Here is an 18,979-nt window from a genome sequence, read left to right as displayed (position 1 = left end):
CTGTCTAAAATCATCTTGCATCATTTCATCTTGTCTTGTTTCTTGTCTAAAATCATTTTGCATTGCATCATTTCATCTTGTCTTGTCTCGTCTAAAATCATCTTGCATTGCATTGTTTCATCTTGTCTACTGTCTAAAATAGTCTTGCATTTCATTGTCTCATCTTGTCACGTCGCCTGTCTAAATTCATCTTGCATTGGATCGTCTCATCTTGTCTCGTCTCCCGTCTTAAATCATCTTGTATTGCATCGTCTCATCTTGCCTCGTCTCCTGTCTAAATTCATCTTGCATTGCATTGTTTCATCTTGTCTTGTCTCTTGTGTAAAATCATCTTGTATTGCATCGTCTTGCCTCTCATCTAGTGTCTAAAATGATCTTGCATCGTCTCATCGTGTCTTGTCTTGTCTAAAATCATCTTTCATTGCATTGTCTCATCTTGTATGGTCTGTCTAAAATCATCTTGCATTGCGTTGTTTCATCTTGTCTTGTCTCCTGTCTTAAATCATCTTGCATTTCATTGTCTCATCTTGTCACGTCGGCTGTCTTAATTTATCTTGCATTGCATCGTCTCATCTTGTCTCATCTCCTGTCTTAGATCATCTTGCATTGCATCGTCTCATCTTGACTCATCTCCTGTCTTAGATCATCTTGCATTGCATCATCTCATCTTGTCTACTGTCTAAAATCATCTTGCATTTCATCATCTCATCTTGTCTACTGTCTAAAATCATCTTGCATTTCATCATCTCATCTTGTCTACTGTCTAAAATCATCTTGCAATTCATGGTCTTATCTTGTCTCATCTCCTGTCTTAAATCATCTTGCATTGCTTCGGCTTCTATAGTAAGGAGTTTAAGGGTATAGGCTTGGACTATTAAAAAATGTATTCAGATATTTTTGAATAATTTATGTTTTTTTGTTTTTTACACCGAATAATTTATCAATCTGGAAAAATGTTTAAAAAACTGAAAACTATTAATACTTCCTCATGTTTGTGTCTGACTTGTTGATGCATTTGTTTCAGGTGGATGGAGAACCGTGCAGACTGGCTCCATCTGTCATCCACATCAGCCTCAGGAACCAGGCCAACATGGTGCAGAAGACCAAACGCCGGACGTCACTGCCTCACATGAACGAGTACGACCCATCCTTGCTCACACACCATCCCCTAACAGGTTCTAATGATTTAGCCTGTGAATAATTCATCTCTTTAATAAACTCTGATGTTTTTGTGACTCAGTCAGCAGCCAGTCCCTGAGCGTCTGAGGATCCGAGTCAGCAGGATCAGCATGACCGACTACGAGGCTCTGCACTACGACAAGGACAAACTACGGCAAGCATGTAAGGACACACACCTCATACCTCATCTATGCGGTGGTTATTAAAGTATTTTTCATTACAGAAGATTGCTTTAGTTGCATTATGGTGACTGATCTTTCTCTATAATAGTGCTGGTGAAAGATCTGACTCCAGCATCGGTATTATCTTTGACTCTCCCTGCTTTCACACCCAGAGAGACGCTGAGTAGAGGGAGAAGAAGCTGGCAGGAATCATAGCTCTACTACTCTAGCTATTGATAAGTTCAGCCAATCAGGGTACTTTCCAAGACAATGCCGGCCCCTCCCATTCTTGCTGAAAACTGTCCATCAAAACAAATGGCGGTAAATGGGAAAGACTGAGTCTTTCTGGATGATTTAAAAGCTTAGAATACAAAAACAGTACACTTAAATGGTTATTGAGAGCCCAAATTTAATTGCAAGTGAGTTATGCATAAAAATATGACATCTTAAAAAATGATTGACATCTTGAAATTATAAACCAAACAAAGTTTTAGGTGTTTATGAGTGTCTAGTCAAACTAGACAGACAGCTCCATCTTGTCAAGAACCAATCCATTTATCATTCGTTCATTTAATATTTGAACTGAATGACAAATTAATGAAAAAAATGGTTCATTTTCTTGTTTTTGTTTCTGAAACTAAATCAAATAGACAAATTACAATTCGTAACTATGTGCAGGTGTTGTGCTCAGAGAAGCATCCCGAGAATCATGTGCCTGTCCCTGAGGAGTGGTGTAAGGGCGCACTCACACAAGGCCATCCGTACCGTGCCTGGGCGTCCTTGAGCCTAAGGTCCGGTATGTCTGGCCGGTGTGAGTGCTCTGTTTCGTGCTCGGGCGCGGGATGCTTCCATGGCTCCAGCACAGAAGGACGAGGTGGGTCAAAGCATGGCACTAATGACAATGAAGAAACACATGGGAACATGACTTGAAGTGAAGTAACAATGTTAAAAGGACCTTTTTCAAAACCACGGCAGGCAGAAGCTGCATGCTGAACAGACAAACTACCCTAAAGAGAGAAATGGCAGGATTTTTCTAGAGAAATCTAGAGAGAGAGCTTTGTATTTGGGTAATTTGATTTGAACAAGTTGCAAAGATTAAATCAGAGCTGAAGAATATAACAAACTTTGCACAGCTCCACTACGACCACTCATCCTCATGGATCCCAGCCCTGTCCACATCTCTGAGCAGTTTCTTTCAAAGTCAGGCTCTAATAACTGTGAGAGGTTTTTTTTTTTTTTTTTTGGTTTGTGAAATAAAGCTTCTTCCTTTGGTTGAGCCACAAACAGCAGCTCACAGGGTATCACACACCTCTCATCCTTCATGTGTAAAAGAGAGTGCAAAATACACGGACAAGTGTGTGACGGAGTCACACGTTGAGTTTTGTGATTATTTGTGGCTCTTTAATGTCTTAATTTTAAATATTATTCCCCCAGAAACCTTGAAAAAGGGAAACATTTTTGCCCCTTTCCACCATTTTTTCCATTTTCACCCATTTAAGCTACCCTTTGTCATTAAATACCCCTTTTTTCCTACTTTTTGCACATTTTTTCCACTTCTTTTAACCACTTCTATCCCATTTTTGCCCTTGTCACCATATTTTGCCCATTTAACCATCCTTTTGCCATTAAATGCCTCTTGTTTCCTATTTTTTGCCACTCTTGACTGCTTTTTACCCATTTAAGTCACTTTTCACTCTCTTTTTTTGCCTTGTTTTTGCCACTTTTGGACCATTTTTTGCCACCTTTAACTCATTTTTAGTAATTTCTGACCCCTTTTCACCCATTTTTGCTGTTTTCACTCATTTAATCTGCCTTTTGCCATTAAATTCTACTAGTTTCCTATTTTTTGAAAATTTTTGCCTTTTTCGCCATATTTTGCCCATTTAATCATCCTTCTGCCATTAAATGCAACTTGTTTCTTTTTTCCCCCTTCAATGCCTTTTCTTTTTGCATTTTTTCACCCATTTAAGCTACCTTTTGCCATTAAATGCCCCTTGTTTCCTATTTTTTGCCCCTTTTTGCCACTCTTGCCTGCTTTTTGCCCATTTTAGTCACTTTTCTCTCTCTTTTTTTGCCTTGTTTTTGCCACTTTTGGACCATTTTTTGCCACCTTTAACTCATTTTTTGTAACTTCTGACCCATTTTCTGCTACTTTTTGACTCTTCCTACTTTTTCTCCCCATTTTGCCCCTTTTTTTGCTGCTTTGTGGCTGTTTTTGCCATCTTCAACTTATTTTTACCGCTACTTCCAGCCGATTTTGCCACTTTTCACCACTGAGATTGTGGCTCTTGCAAAGGTATTTTTCAACAATTTGGCTCTTTGGTTGAGCAGGGTTGAGCAGCACTGTTCTAGATTAAATGCTGTGCGTGATAATTCAGCTATGAACCCCCCTCTCTCTCTTTCTCCTCACAGGACTCTGTATAGTTAATGTAGCCACCTGATCCCAGGTCAGGTGACATAACCCTGATGTCAGATCAGATATCGTATTAATCTGTAGCTACCTTACAGCCTAAAAACATTACTTATGTATACTGAGTCATCAACACATATAAATTCATCAGTGGTGGAGGCTTCTTATGATAACGTCGGCGCGTGACGTATCCGTGCTCTGGTCTGGATTCGTTGAGCAGTGTGAGTGTGGGCACGGTACGAGTACGGATTACCTCGCATGAGTGCGCTCGGTGCCGGTGTTTGTGTTCCGTAAATCATTACAGGAAGCCTGAGCTCCTCAGCGATGTGCATGTGATTTTTGGGATACTTTTCTGAGCACAACACCTGCACCAGGTTACGCAAAATCAAACTGACTGCTTATTGTAATTTTTTCATATTCTCATTCTTTGATCTGAACAGAAACGGTAAAAGTCAAAAAGACTAATCATTTCTTGTGTTTTTGATTTAATTTCAGAAATTAAAACAAGAAAATGAACTGTTTTGTCATTATTTGATTTGGTTGTTCTAGCAAACACCTCTTGGTGCAGCTCAAACACATCCTCAGTGATGTTCCTGGGGTCCTCAGGTGTTTCGGGTCTTTCAACATCTTACACCCAGGCAACCCAACCGGGGTGATCAGGTCCCAGCTTGTGTCTGAGTAGCTTGAGAGTCCACAGCCATCTTGATGCCTTTTCTGCAGCATCTGTGATGTTCTTGATGGATCTTCTGCTGTGCAGTTCCTTCACTTCCAACATCCTGAGAGAATCTGATGAGAGACTCTATGGGGTTTCAGCAGGTCTGCCATCCCCTGCTCCGGCACTCATCTGTCAGCTCCTCATACTTGGCTATCTTCCTCTCAAAGGCCTCCTCCGTCCAGTCAACTCCAGCAGGACTACTTGCCTCGTTGTTTCAGACACCAGAACCATCTGAGTGTGGTCACTGCGACGTTCTCTGGGAATTTGAGCTGTCTCAAATTCACCTGATGGTATAGTTTGATATTTAAGGTGATAAATGACATATATATGACTGGTCTTTCTATGGTGAAAACAGATGATTTGCATATCAAACAATCCACTAAATTCTTTGTTTGAGATGATTTTTCTTCATAAAGGAGGTAGAGAGGTTTTCAAACAGCAGATTTTGACGTGACTCTCCTTTAAAGTGTCTTTTTTCAGCTCCTATCAGGTCAGATCTCCGACTCTCTGCTTCTTCTTGTCAGTGAGATTTTTCCCGAGCAGTTTATCGGGGTCAGGAAGCCGCCGTCTTTGTTTCTTCATGACAGCTGCATCTTCAGGCTGCAGCAGGAACGCGCTCGCTCGTCGGAGAGAAGGCTGGAGCGATGACGTGAAGGTCAATGGCGTCGTTTTCGGCTGTCTCTGCAGCCCGCTTTGCTCCCTAAACGGTGAAGGAAACACACTCGTGGCTGCGTCTGTGCTGTCTCAGTGATGTAGAAGAAGAAAACTCCCTGTGTGTGTGTGTTTCTCACTCGTTAGGAACTATTACACTGAGCCTCCTCTGCAGATCACACACAGTTCAGTCGTTTAAGTGCAGAGTTTGGACACTAGGGGGTGATGTTAGCTTTTAAATATGGCTTCTACAGCACACTTTATGGTCTTTAAATTATTAATGATAGAGTAGATATGTATGTGTATACATATATTAAATGGTAATTGATATCAATAATTCATAATGACTTTCTATTGAATCCCAAAGTGTTTTATTGGCTTCGGATGGTTTCATTATTTCCACATCTCGTCCTTTGTTCTCCCAGTCTCAAGTTTGACTTGTTTTCTCATTATGCAAATCAATCAGTGCTCACTCTCCACTTGTGGATGTGTCACTCTTGGGGAGATGGTAGAAATATGATTCATACCCTGAGGCTGGCACAGCGGTTATATCATCCCATCGCCGGTTTCTCTCACTGAGGCTTTTTCTTTTTTTCATCCTGAACATGCAACGAATATAGAGATGGTTTCACAGATTGGGGTATTCCTTTCATAACTGCGCTGATACGATCTGCACACTTTCTGTGGAGAATTATTCTTCAAACGGGCGAAAACTAGAGCTGGAAAATCAAGCAAACATGACAAGTAATGTGTTCCTTTAAAAGATGAGAGATTACTGCTGTTAGGTTTGAAGGATCAGTCTCGTTTCTTTTTTAATCAGTTTGTAAATCAGCGTCAGATTAAATTGATTCTTTATTTTCCCAGTATTTCATACAGAGAAACAGCCGTACATCATGCTGTTATCTTGAGATCAGATGTCAGAAATTATTTTCCCGTGGTTAAACCTTGATTTTTAAAAAAGAAAATTCACACAAAATAGTTGGTTCTTCCTCGCTGGACGTGATGAAACGTGTAAACTGTTGTGAACGTGGGCTGGTTCACCAGAAAGCACAAAGTTCTGAGACTCCAGAATGGATCCAGAGTCAGAACCAGAACCGCCTCTGTCTGAAAGTACTTGTAGAGGCCAATCATTGCTGCTAAGCTCCTCCCACCTCCTTTCCCAACTTCCTGGACGACTCTGTGTAATTTTAAGTTCTCTCCATAAGGAGTATTTACTAAACAGTAAACCAGGGTTTTGGTTTCATGGAGGAATTTCACATAATTTAGGGAAATAGCAGTTAAAAATGGCCCTCCTAGTTAAAACTGTAGTTGACTGAAGACTATTTGTTGTAATTTGCTGAGAATGTTTTTGAAGACTTTCAGGGAACCCTTTTTTGAAATTTAAGTGGAATTTATTCAGAAAATTTAAAAGGATTTTTTTTAATGTTTGTGGGACTTTCAGATAATTTGCTTGAATGAAAGTTTTAAGGGAATTTAAATGTAAATCGTTGCAAATTGTCAAAAATAGTTATGGAGATTTTCAGGAAAATTGTTTGGAAATTCATGGAATGTTCAAGGAAATTTCAGAGAATCTGTGAGGAAGTATTGGCTTAACAGCTTTACGATTTTTTGTAATGTTCATGAAAACTTTCAGAGAACCGGTTTGGAATTTTCATTGGAAATTTGGGTGAATCTAAGGTTAATTGCTTGGAAATTTGGGGGGATGTGATCAAAAATTTTCAGATATTTTATGGAACTTGTTTGGAAATTTTAAAAAGATTTTGTTTGATTTTTTTTTAATGTTCATTGAACTTTTAGGGAATTTGCCTGAATATTTAATGTAATTTTAATGAAAGTTTTGAGGAAAATTTTGAGAAATGTAATGCAAAGGAATGCAAATTTTCAGAAATGATCATGGGAGTATTCGGGGTAGCTGGTTTGAAAACATTTGGGAGTGCTATTGCAAATTGTCCAAAATAGTCATAGAGATTTTCTGGAAATTTGTTTGGAAATTTTAGCTGCATAAGGTTTTAATTTGGGGGGGAATTTACATGAAAACTTAGAAGTAACCTGTTAAGAAATTTTAGTGGAATTTAATTGGAAATTTATGTGAATGTGATTGTAAGTTTTCAGACTTTTTTTTGAAAATTTCAGGAAATTTTTAAAGGATTTTTATGGGATGTCCATGGGACTTTTTTGGGAATTTGCTTGAATGTTTTGCATAATTTTCATGAAAGATTTAAGTGGGTTTGATTGGAAATTTTGAGATATGTGATTGCCAATTTTTGCCCAATTTTTTAATGCTTAGGATTTTTCAGAAAGTTTTGCTGTTGATGTTTTTAATGTTGAAGAATTTCACAGCAATTTGAAATTTTGTAGGGAATTTTTTTTTATATATATTTTTGGGAATTCTAAGACTTTTAAAAATGTTTGGTGACGGCTCTGTCTTATCTCACTTATCTGTTGTTTATGAGTTTGTCTTAGGGCAGCCATCATCAGAGTTAAAAACATACTCGCTGTTTTGTAATTTGTGAAACTTTTACAGTGAAATCATTACATCTTCATTGGCAGACATCTTTTTTTTTTAGGTGAATACTACTGCTTTTCTGAGTTTATGCTTATCACGTTCCTACTCATCCCAATGATGTTTAAGGTGAAGTACAGATGTTTATGTAGTGATTTATTGCAGTAGCAGCAGATGTTCTAGTGATTCTAGTATTCTAATATACATTACTGCTATTAATTAAATAATTAACAAAGATACCATCAGCTAGCTCCCTCTACCAGTTAAACTCCTCCCACTAAAGTCATCATCACAGCGTCGAATGCTCTACTGAATGAAGTGTGAGTAGTCGTTGGTGCTGAAGCAGTGAGATGTGTGCTAGTAAAATCAAACAAAATGAAAGTATCGACATTCCTGCCTGCATCCTCCCACATCAATCCTGTAAAAACGATCCGTCTTTAAGGAATTTTTGGCGTCTTATCAATACTCTGCCTGTCTTTCTACCACTACGTCTTGTTTTTGTCTTCCCCGCTGAGGTATTTAGCATCAATGAAAGGTGTTTTCATGGTGAATGTGTGTGGGTTCAGCAGCTCTTCGCCTGGTTCGGCGGCTCTTCCAGCATTAAGCCGTGTGATCTTCAGCCAGCAGCAGCGTTGTTGTGTCGGAGCAGCGGGCGGCGGGCCGGCTCAGCCTCAGGGAGCGGTCTTTATTGTTTCAAAAACATATATCTGCTTATTGAAGACATGCCAGCATGCATGGGCTCATTTATTTAAAATAAAGACAGCAAAGCCAGCATGGGCTTGGCTCTGGATGCAGATCATTGGATGTGGGATTCTCACCAGCTCAGAAATGAAGATAGGGGGTTTGCTGATGAAAATATTGTTTCATCGAGCTAAAGATACTTGTAGAAGTGAAGTTTTATCAAAGTAACTTCCTGTCAGCCTTGCCATTGCGTTGAATGGAACTGAACAACCCCGTCATAGTCTTTATCGACTGTGATGAAAAGCAGTGGTTGCTGGGAGCAGAAGCTTTGCGGTGGAGCCGTCTTTGTTGGATGTTTTGATGAAAAGCAGTCGATTTCTTTGTTTATCTCCAACTTGCTTCTCGTCCATTGTTTGCCATGCATTGGAATCAGAAAGTGAAGACAACACAAGCAAAAGAATCTCAGAGAAGTCACATTAACCAAGACAAAAGGCTGCGAAGGAAAACATTCACTGAACAGAAATCATGCAACTTCAACTTACATATCTTTTTATGGTCTGAATTTGTTGTTTTTAAGTGGTAGGGTGGGATAAGGTGAGCTATTTTTACTGGTTTGCGGAAAAAAGTTGTGAAAAAGTCCTTGTTGTACTCGCTTTTCTTTATTTTGAAGGACATGTCCTGGCCTTTTTGTTCTTTCTAAGGTCCAGACTGCATTATTTTTTTATCAATCTTTTTTATTTTTAAATAACAAGGTTGCTTGTTGATTTTGTTTCGTCTTGTTCCTCCATCTCTCCTCCAGCCATTCCTCTGGGCCTGATCGTGGTTCCTGGTGACAGCGACTTAGAGACGTGCAGAGAGCACATCCAGCGTCTGCAAGAGGTAAGACAAAGATGAGAGGATGCTCCTTTAATAGTTGGGACATGACTGATAAAACTGTCTGCATTCTCTTCAAACTTTCGAATTACTTTGCACTAATGAGATGCAGAAGTGTGACATTTCTGGGTGTTTTCCAGACGAGAAAAGTTGCATTATCAAACCCATACATGTGCTCCTCTTTTAAATTAGTTTAACTGCAAATTTCCACACCCTTGGCCCACTTTCCTCTGTACTCTCTATGCTCCGATCTTTGTAGGATTTCTGCTCTGTCCAGCCTCCCTTCAGATGCTTGGGACAACAGGTTGGTAGTCGGATACTGGACTCTGTAGTGTGGTTTTGCTTGGCATGGAGGCACAAAGAAAACTAAGTCAATCAAAATCCTTGATTTCAGGTTGATTAAACCTTTTTGTTGTGTGAAAATCATCAAATAAGCAACAATTTTATGCATGAATCGTGTTTTAGATGAGGCAAATGAAGAGTAAATCACTTTAGGAAGATACATTTCAGGAAAGACGTGCAATTTGTAAAACTAAAGGAGCATTACAAATAAGTCTGGCTGCACACCAGATGATTAAAGGTGCAATGTAAGGGCCTGAGCTGGGCTGAAATGTGTGGCCTGATGTGAGGTATAGCATAAAGACCTGTGATTTCCCTTCTTAAACCCATTTTAAATTTTTAGCCTCTTTAGCGCCCACACACAGTAGAAAAAAAAAACATTGAGCAGTGACACGGACAGTTTGTCAAACTTTTGACATTAAAAAATGCAGCGAAAAATTTAAATATTCAGTCATTAATAATGTAAAAGTCATACATAAAGATATTTTTGCTTCCTCTTCCTTTTATGACACACCTACCATCCTTGGCAACCCCTACTTTGAATAAGACCACAACTATCTGGGATGCTTGTTGAAATGCTGAACAGTTAGAGGACTAGGCTCCACCTACTCCCTTGAACAAGGTATCCATAGTACTATAGACACTCCAGATAATCTCTTTCATATATCCGTTGGATTGGATATATTTCATATTTCATTGGAGGTGCAAATTCATGACGGGCCAATTGAAGACAATATGACGTTTTGCGCATGTACTACTCTTGCGCTGCCATAGCCTGACAATGGCGGAGCTTCTCAGTGAATAAAGATGATGCCAAGGCCTGTCAGGAGACATGCATAGACATCTTCTCTGCAAAGATAAGCTCTCAGTGTGGCTCTATGCTCTAGTTTTAATAAGAATTGTGATTCAGTTACAATTGAACTACATCCGAGCTAATGGCTAACGCATTAGCAGCCATTGGAAACCACACCCGTATCGATTGCAAACTCATGCCAAAGTGGCACGGGAGAAAAAGGAAAATATCTTCTCTGTCTTGAAAAACTTTCAGTGTTGCTTTCTTCTAATAAAGAAATGCCCAGCTCTGATAAGACTGCTGCTGTGGCTACATCCGAGCTAATCACTCCAATAGTAGCCACTGTTTACAACCACTCACAACAACTCACAGGTGCGGCAACTGCTCTGATTGGCCCCGTAAAGATGTGACCGACAGAACGTTCATCCAATCAACCGCTGAGTTTTTTTTCAAAGGCTCTGCCCTTTCTCAAACGCCATCCATGGAAGGTTAACCAGATGGCTGTGTGAAATAAATCCATCCAGCCTCCCATGTTAGAGACCTGGTCCAGTTCTAGTAAAACTGACGCTATGCTAACGCTACATCTGAGCTAATCAATCAACTGAACCCCACCCATCGATATCGCCTTGCATCAGCTGACGCTGATTGTTTTGAACTGTGTGCAGTTCTGCATCAACGTTGTGGATTGGAGCTTTTAAAGATAGATTTGCCTGATGGCAGAGATGACGTCAGCTGAGGTTCACTATGCTCCATGAACCACCACTAGATGTTGCTACTCCTGCACTCTGTGGCTCTGAAAGTAGAGTCAGTCACTCAGTCACATACAGACCCATGTGCAAAATAGGGATGCACGCGGTTAAACAGTTAAATTCATTTACCAAAGTAGCCGGCATGAGATTTACAAGTCCGTTTAACTAATTACCTATCATTTTTTATGAACACGTCCTTGAAATCCTGGTTTATAATGCTCTTTTAAACTGTAATAAACCTCCCACCACTAGAGGCTGCTGTAGCTTCAGTTAATGGCCACTGCCTTCCTATCTGAGCTTCCCCCGGCATTTCACCAAATGTAAATATGAGTAGCTTAGCAGTTAGCATGTGGTAGGAACAGTGTGATTAGACATATCAGGCACAACATTAAAGAAAGAGGAACGAAGGTTGGTGTAGCTTGAAGTGTTAGCCACGCTGTATCACACCTGCTAACACAGTGACCCTGTGAGGAATTTGACTGGTTCTGTGATTTTCTCCTCTTTAGAATAGTCAGTTAAACAAAATTTAAATGAATGGGGAGCCTAAATGGATGCTTAGAAACATCTTTAGTGCAAAAAAACTAGTCTAGAGGGTGGTTGAAGGATTATAATGTCCAAAATCCGTCATTAAATCTGTGCTCTTCAGTCTTTTTAAAACCAGTAAATGATTTGAGAATCATCTCATGTGCAGCCAGCCTGACAATAACTGTCATGGATGTTCAACTCCTCCTAAAATTGTGGCCTTTATTGCATATTAACCGATGAATATTGTGCAGACTTTGCATAAGCTGTGGTGTGTGTTGTCAGCATGGCTCTTCTGTGGTTGTAGTGATTTATCTGCTGCATGCGTGGGGTCGTTGTTGTGCCTTAAAGGCTGGTCGTTGTACTGGAGTGACCGTAGTGCTGTTGCTTTTGTGTTGTGTTGGTAACAAATGAGGCATTGCAGGTTGCAAATATTTCCTCTGCTCAGACTGACTCTTCTTTTTTTGCACGGGTTTCTGTTCAGGAAAGTTGGGATCAGCAGCAGGGAAAGTTTCTGCCACAGAATCATGTCCTAAAGCAATAACTTCTCAGAAACACTGTTAACACTCAACAAGTACAAGAAGAGGTGTTACAAGGGCAGAGCAGGAATGAAGAGTTTCTTTATTACCATAAAGATTATTTTAAAAAGTCAGATTAAATTTTCAAGGGAACACAAAGGCACTCTCTTTTTAACCGAGGTTTTAAACTCTTCTACTTCTGCACAAAGCTGGCGCTGAAACTCATTTTAGGATGTCTGAACGTCTATTGGTGCCAACAAAAGTGTTAAAAAAGAAGCACTTATGAGCGGTTTAGTGTTTTTTTATGTCTCATGTGATACTTTTCCAACATTTCCTACTACTACCTCTTCATTTCTTACATCTCTGAGCATCATATCGTTGATTTTAAAGCTTTGAAGGCTCATGCGAAGATTAGCTGCAGTGCTGTTTCCATGTCCATAGTATCAGAGATTAAATCACACATAGGAGGATAATCCCAGCATTAACAATACCCACAGCTTTAACGAGCACAGGAGGTGGATGTTTGAGAAGAGGATTAACAGTAAATGCATCATGTAAAGTGTGGAGCCATCTCTGCTTCCTGCAGTTTGAGCAGAGCTCAGAGCAGCCGTTGATTTTCATTTGACAAGACACAGGAGCTGTTTCTGTGGGTCTGAGGGAAAACAGATAGGAAGCACAAAAGTGATTAGCCATGAGGAGTGCTCTCAGTTAAGGCTTAACATACAGGAATCTACTGACTGATGCTTTAATATTTATTTTCTTATTGATCACTGCTTTAAGTTGCACTGACAGACCAGCTGAGCACCAGGAACAGTGTGATACTCTTTAGTTAGGGCTATCACAATTAACTGCAATTACAGTACTTAACAAATTTATTAGACCAGTGGTTCTCAACCTTGGGGTCGGGACCCCATTTAGGGGCGCGAGACACTGAGAGGGGGTCACCAGATACCTGAAAGAAACTAAGAATATTTTTTAAATTACACTGTAGCCACTTTACACCAACTTTGCTAAATTTTAACCTCTTTCTATCCCTTTTTCCCACCAATGGTTGCCCCATTTTAATACATTTTTGCCACTTAAAACCCATTTTTCCAATTTCAAACCCTTTCCAACACTTTTTTCTGCCTGTTTTTACCGCTTCTAAACCAAGTCTTGCCACTTTACACCTATCGTTGCCTCTTTTGACCCATTATTGCCTCTATTAACCACTTTTTATCACATTTTACGCCCATTTCAACCACATTTCACTATTTGATTTGCTCATTTTTACCATTTCTGCCCATTTTTTTCTGTTTTATTTGACCCTTTTTTGCCATTTTATATTATTTTTTCATCCAATTTCACCAAATTTTCAACCCATTTTTGCCAATTTAAAGTCAATTCAGCCACATTTTATTTCCCCTTCCCACTATCTATGCCCAATTTTGCCACTTTAACCAATTTTGCCACTTTTTGCTTATTTTTTGCCAATTTTATCGCATTTTTGCCACTTCTAACGGACGTCTGCTACTTTTAAAATCCAATTTCACCACCTTTTCCACCATTTTTGCCATTATTTACCCCTTTTATTTCTGTTTTTAACAAAAAGTTTGAAACCATTTTTAAGAAGGCTATCTACCACACAAATGAATAAAAAAATATACTTGCGTTTTCGTTAAGAGTGGTTATTGTTCAGGTTAAAGCTCTCCCCTTTTATCCCCCCTTATGGGCGGCCTTGTCCGCTCAAGATTCTAGATTGTGCATGGCTGTTCAAAGACCTTCAGGTACAGTGGGGGTCCCCAGTCTCTTTCACCTTTATTTTTGGGGTCCTGGGCTGAAAAGGTTGAGAACCAGTGTATTAGACTACCCTAACCCTAACCAAAGTCAGGTTTATGCCACAGCTGCCCTAAATTAACAGCTTTGGTAATTAACAAAATCATTTTTTATGTTTCTGCAATGGTTAATACATCAATATGTAGAAGCTCTTTAACCCAAATGATATTTTTAATCCTAAAATAGAATTATTATTGTTATCCATGATTTTTCAAATTTACTGATTTACAAAAAACCTGAAACAATAGTAAAGCACATCAATATTTCTTGATTAATATGTCAAATTATAGTTATTGCATTTCTGAACAGAAAAATGAGTTTTAGTGTTTGAATGTTATGCTTGATTAGTTTCCGACTTCTCAGAGAAGCCCAGTGAGCCGGCTCAAATTTGGGTGAATTCAATTTGAAATTCCTCATTCCTGTTCAGAATGGTAAAACATGGAGAGCTGACTGAAAATGAAGAGTCTGCATTAAAGCGCTTAATGATGCTGGATGGTCTTTGGGACAAACATGACAGGTGGTCTAATACATTTGTCAAGCACTGTAAATACAATCAACGACACAGGGCCTTAAATTTCACATTTGAAAAAAATAAAGGTGCTTTTCAGATTAAAAAAAGCTATCTTATAAGTTCGAGTTCATTCCTCCTCAATATGCTCTAAGCATGGCCTAATCCAATGTAAAATTATACATGGCACGCACCTTACCAAAGTTAAATTGGCTAAGATTTATGGAAATTATCCCACCTGTGACAGGTGCTGCCGGGCTCCAGCAACGTATAGTCACATGTTGTGGTCCTGCCCTGCCTTACAAAAATTTTGGTCAGACATCTTTCATACAATTTCTAACAGTATAGATGTCCAAATCAGACCTACTGCTATAAAAGCTTGCTTTGGGGTTCCAACCTTTGACCTACAGTTACCTAAACACACTGCACCTTTTTGTTAACACGCAGACATATCATAGACCCTAGTTCTTTTGGATAGGATATTACTGTGGTGATAACGAATATTCTTATTTAACACTTTATTTGCTCATCATAACTTACTTCAGAATGTATGTATATTTAAGTTTCTACACTCTCATATACATCACTCTATATTTCCTGAGATTGATCTGCTGGCCTTGTTCTGTGTTTTGATGTACTCTGTTCTATGTTCTTGCTGTTGTCCTGTTTTTTTTTTTCAATTAACAGTGCATTCATGTTGCTGTTAAACACCTTGCATTTCTGTGTATGGTATACAATCAATAAACAAAACTAAGAAAAAAAAAGGTTTAGCATAAAAACAAGAAACATAAAAGCAAAGTTAATAACAAAAGTACAATCAAATCAGATAACTACATCATAAAATTATGATAAAATTTAAGGAATACATCTATAAAAATCTACAGAAGGGAAAGGATATAGCAGAAGAACTACTGGAAAACAATGGTTACATTCATTACCTTAACATTCACTGGAAATGTAGGGAGAAGTTGCTGCTGTTGCTTTAAACATCACCAGCGCATCACCACTCCTCAGAAGAAAGAGAGATGTCTTTTCTAGAAATATATGAATGAAAATCATCTATAGTCTAAATTAACCTCAGAGAAACTCTCAGGCTGCCTTCTTCCCTGAAATGCCTCCAACATTTTATGACTTATGAATTTAAACTTTGACCTCAGGACTGATCGGACAGTTTACTAAGACTCTTCTAGAATCAAATGTAAAGCTACACCTGATTCAAATGCTCTGTTTTTGACTGCAGAGTGAAAAGGCCTTCTTTAGCACGAATGGAGAAAAAGTCTAAGGATGTTTGACAGAGAAAATGCCCACCAAAGTTTTCTTTGTAATTAAAACGAGGCTGCAGAGAGAAGACAAAGAGACGGATGGTTCTCGAGGAAGCAGAGGACTTTGTTTACTCCGCTGTCTTCTGGCTGAAATGTTCTTATTTAAAAAAATCGATTAATGAACGTCAGCAGTAAAACCTCCTGTCAGAACCCAGCCCGAATCGTGAAAGGTTAAATCTGAAGTCGAGTTAAAGTGGGCTCCGAATGTTCCTCCGATATGAAATTCATCCACCGTTCTAAACAAACAGACGCCCACTCACATAAACAGAGCAGATTCAGAACTCCAGGGGTTACAGCAGTACACAATGTGTCCAGCAGCGCATTACACAACATAGAAACACACAAATAAAAGCATAAATATCCTCTTAGTCATGACAAACTCAGCTCACAATGAAGGCATCCTCACTGTAGTCATCAGCAGAGTGGGACGAGAATGGACAAAAGGAGTGATTTTATGAATTTTTGATTTAAAAGCCTTTCATTAACTCTCTGATCACGATGAATGCATTCAGGAAATTTAGAAAATAGTCCACTGGCACCTAAAAAACCCCCCACTATATTCTGGTTTGACTTTTAGAGAATGAACCCTTTCTTCTGTTTCTGGTTTCCAGTACAAGGAACTTTATTTTGAAATGGTCAGAAAAACTCAAATATGAAGCTCTGGCAACATTTTTGTTCAGTGCTGGCTCCACACAAGACCAGTCTGGGCCCCCAGTGATGAAGGGGATTTATTTCTTCAAATAAATCCTCAATTAAGGATTATTTTACTGCTCCTGATCTCACTAGAGCCTCCCCCATCCACGGTGTTTTAAAAAGTATTGAAAGTTCAAATCAGTTTAGCCAAAATTAACGTTTTCAAAAGTGTTAAAAAGTCTTAAATGCAAAAATACAAGGTCTTAATTTTTTTTTCATTACCCTTTTTCATAATGCAGAGGTTATAGACCACATAAATATGTGGAAATAAAATATTGAATTTATTTCAAATAAAAATGAACTCGGTTAAACTGAGCTATATCTCAAATAGGAGTACAGGTACTTCTGGGGGTACATGGAGGCACTCCAGGGGGTGCGTGAGATTCTAAAATATATATTAGAAAAATAGGATCCATGCAAAAATCCACATCTATGTTTAAACAATGTTTGGGTTCTACCGAGGGAAATGGGGGTTATTTTCTGTACATAGAAACACAAACACTGGTGAAAAGGGCTCTGAAAATGTTGTAGCCGGCTGTGGACACAGGCTCTAACGTAGTCCAGCTTTTGTTTGTCATGCAGAAGTTTTCACTGCATCTTTTTTATTATTTCTGATGTTGTGGGAACTCTACAGCAAAATATGCTCAGGAGAGATGTTAAAAGGAATGCAAACTTAGTTCTTAAAGTGAGCGAGCGCTAATGCTCTGATTGCTAGGATTCATGTCACACCAGAAACACACCTACACTGTATTGCCAAAAGTATAGTAAAAGTACTCACCCATTCAAATAATGGAAATCAGGTGTTCCAATCACTTCCATGGCCACAGGTGTGTAAAATCAAGCACCTAGGCATGCAGACTGTTTCTACAAACATCAGTGAAAGAATGGGTCGCTCTCAGGAGCTCAGTGAATTCCAGCATGGTGCTGTGATAGGATGCCACCTGTGCAACAAATCCAGTTGTGAAATTTCCTTGCAGCTAAATATTCCACAGTCAACTGTCAGTGGTATTATAACAAAGTGGAAGCGATTGGGAACGACAGCAACTCAGCCACGAAGTGGTAGTTCACGTAAAATGACGGAGCGGGGTCAGTGGATGTAGTGCGCAGAGGTCACCAACTTTCTGCAGGGTCAATTGCTACAGACCTCCAAACTTCATGTGGCCTTCAGATTAGCTCAAGAACAGTGCGTAGAGAGCTTCACGGAATGGGTTTCCATGGCCGAGCAGCTGCATCCAAGCCATACATCACCAAGTGCAATGCAAAGCATCAGATGCGGTGGTGTAAAGCACGCTGCCACTGGACTCTAGAGCAGTGGAGACACGTTCTCTGGAGTGACGCATCACGCTTCTTCATCTGGCAATCTGATGGATGAGTCTGGGTTTGGCGGTTGCCAGGAGAAAAGTACTTGTCTGATTGCATTGTGCCAAGTGTAAAGTTTGGTGGAGGGGGGATTATGGTGTGGGCTTGTTTTTCAGGAGCTGGGCTTGGCCCCTTAGTTCCAGTGAAAGGAACTCTGAATGCTTCAGCATACCAAGAGATTTTGGACAATTCCATGCTCCCCACTTTGTGGGGACAGTTTAGGGATGGCCCCTTCCTGTTCCAACATGACTGTGCACCAGTGCACAAAGCAAGGTCCATAAAGACATGGATGAGAAAGTCTGGTGTGGATGAACTTGACTGGCCTGCACAGAGTCCTGACCTCAAGCCGATAGAACACCTTTGGGATGAATTAGAGCGGAGACTGAGAACCAGGCCTTCTCGTCCAACATCAGTGTGTGACCTCACAAATGCGCTTCTGGAAGAATGGTCAAAAATTTCCATAAACACACTCCTAAACCTTGTGGAAAGCCTTCCCAGAAGAGTTGAAGCTGTTATAGCGGCAAAGTGTGGAACGACATCATATTAAACCCTATGGATTAAGAATGGGATGTCACTTAAATTCATATGCGAGTCAAGGCAGGTGATTGAATACTTTTGGCAATGTAGTGGAGATATAACAGAGCCACTTTTCTTCCTGGATTGCACCTTCAAGGTAGCACAATGTAGACGAACAGTAACAATAGGGGGGAGCAGTCATGCTCGAGCATGGTACAGAACAACCCTGCCATTAAAAAAGGCCCTAAAAGCCCAGAACATGGTGAACTTTGCCCTCAGAAGTATTGTAACTTCTAGGGAAAGTGCTAGTGGTGAAAAGCCTCATGTTCCAGAATCCTCTTCTTCTGTCTTATCAATAATTCCCCTGCCGAGCTGCTCTCAGCCTCTGCTGCTGCATGAAGAGGAGAAAAAGGAGCTGCAGACCTTTGTGTCGTGTGTCAGATGTTAAATATCACATGCAGCTCCATCCATTATTCTCCTCTTATGTGTTAAAGCTCATTATAGAACATATTTATAATGCAGAGCTGAGTGAGGGGGACCACTGTGATATGACTCTGTGAGGGAATCTGTTTGATTCTAAAGCTTCATGTTTTTCTCACCTTTATGAAAAACTGCATTTAAACATGAGCAGATTCAAACAAAAACAGACCAAAACATTCACGTCCAGGCAGC

At 39.6% G+C, this 18,979-nt stretch overlaps 1 protein-coding gene across 3 annotated transcripts in view; it reads left to right on the top strand.

The window, feature by feature from the left end:
• LOC121506237 (diacylglycerol kinase zeta-like) overlaps nt 1–18,979 on the top strand; it is a 182,278-nt gene that overhangs the window by 97,089 nt on the left and 66,210 nt on the right. For all 3 annotated transcript variants that reach the window (XM_041781945.1, XM_041781944.1, XM_041781942.1), the window contains 3 exons: nt 1,025–1,137; nt 1,241–1,341; nt 9,100–9,179. In XM_041781945.1, coding sequence (XP_041637879.1) covers nt 1,025–1,137; nt 1,241–1,341; nt 9,100–9,179 — 294 coding nt within the window. The remainder of the gene's footprint in view (nt 1–1,024; nt 1,138–1,240; nt 1,342–9,099; nt 9,180–18,979) is intronic.

This window comes from Cheilinus undulatus, linkage group 24, assembly GCF_018320785.1.
Source record: "Cheilinus undulatus linkage group 24, ASM1832078v1, whole genome shotgun sequence".
Classification (NCBI taxonomy): Eukaryota; Metazoa; Chordata; class Actinopteri; order Labriformes; family Labridae; genus Cheilinus; species Cheilinus undulatus.
This window is presented reverse-complemented; position numbering and strand designations above follow the sequence as displayed.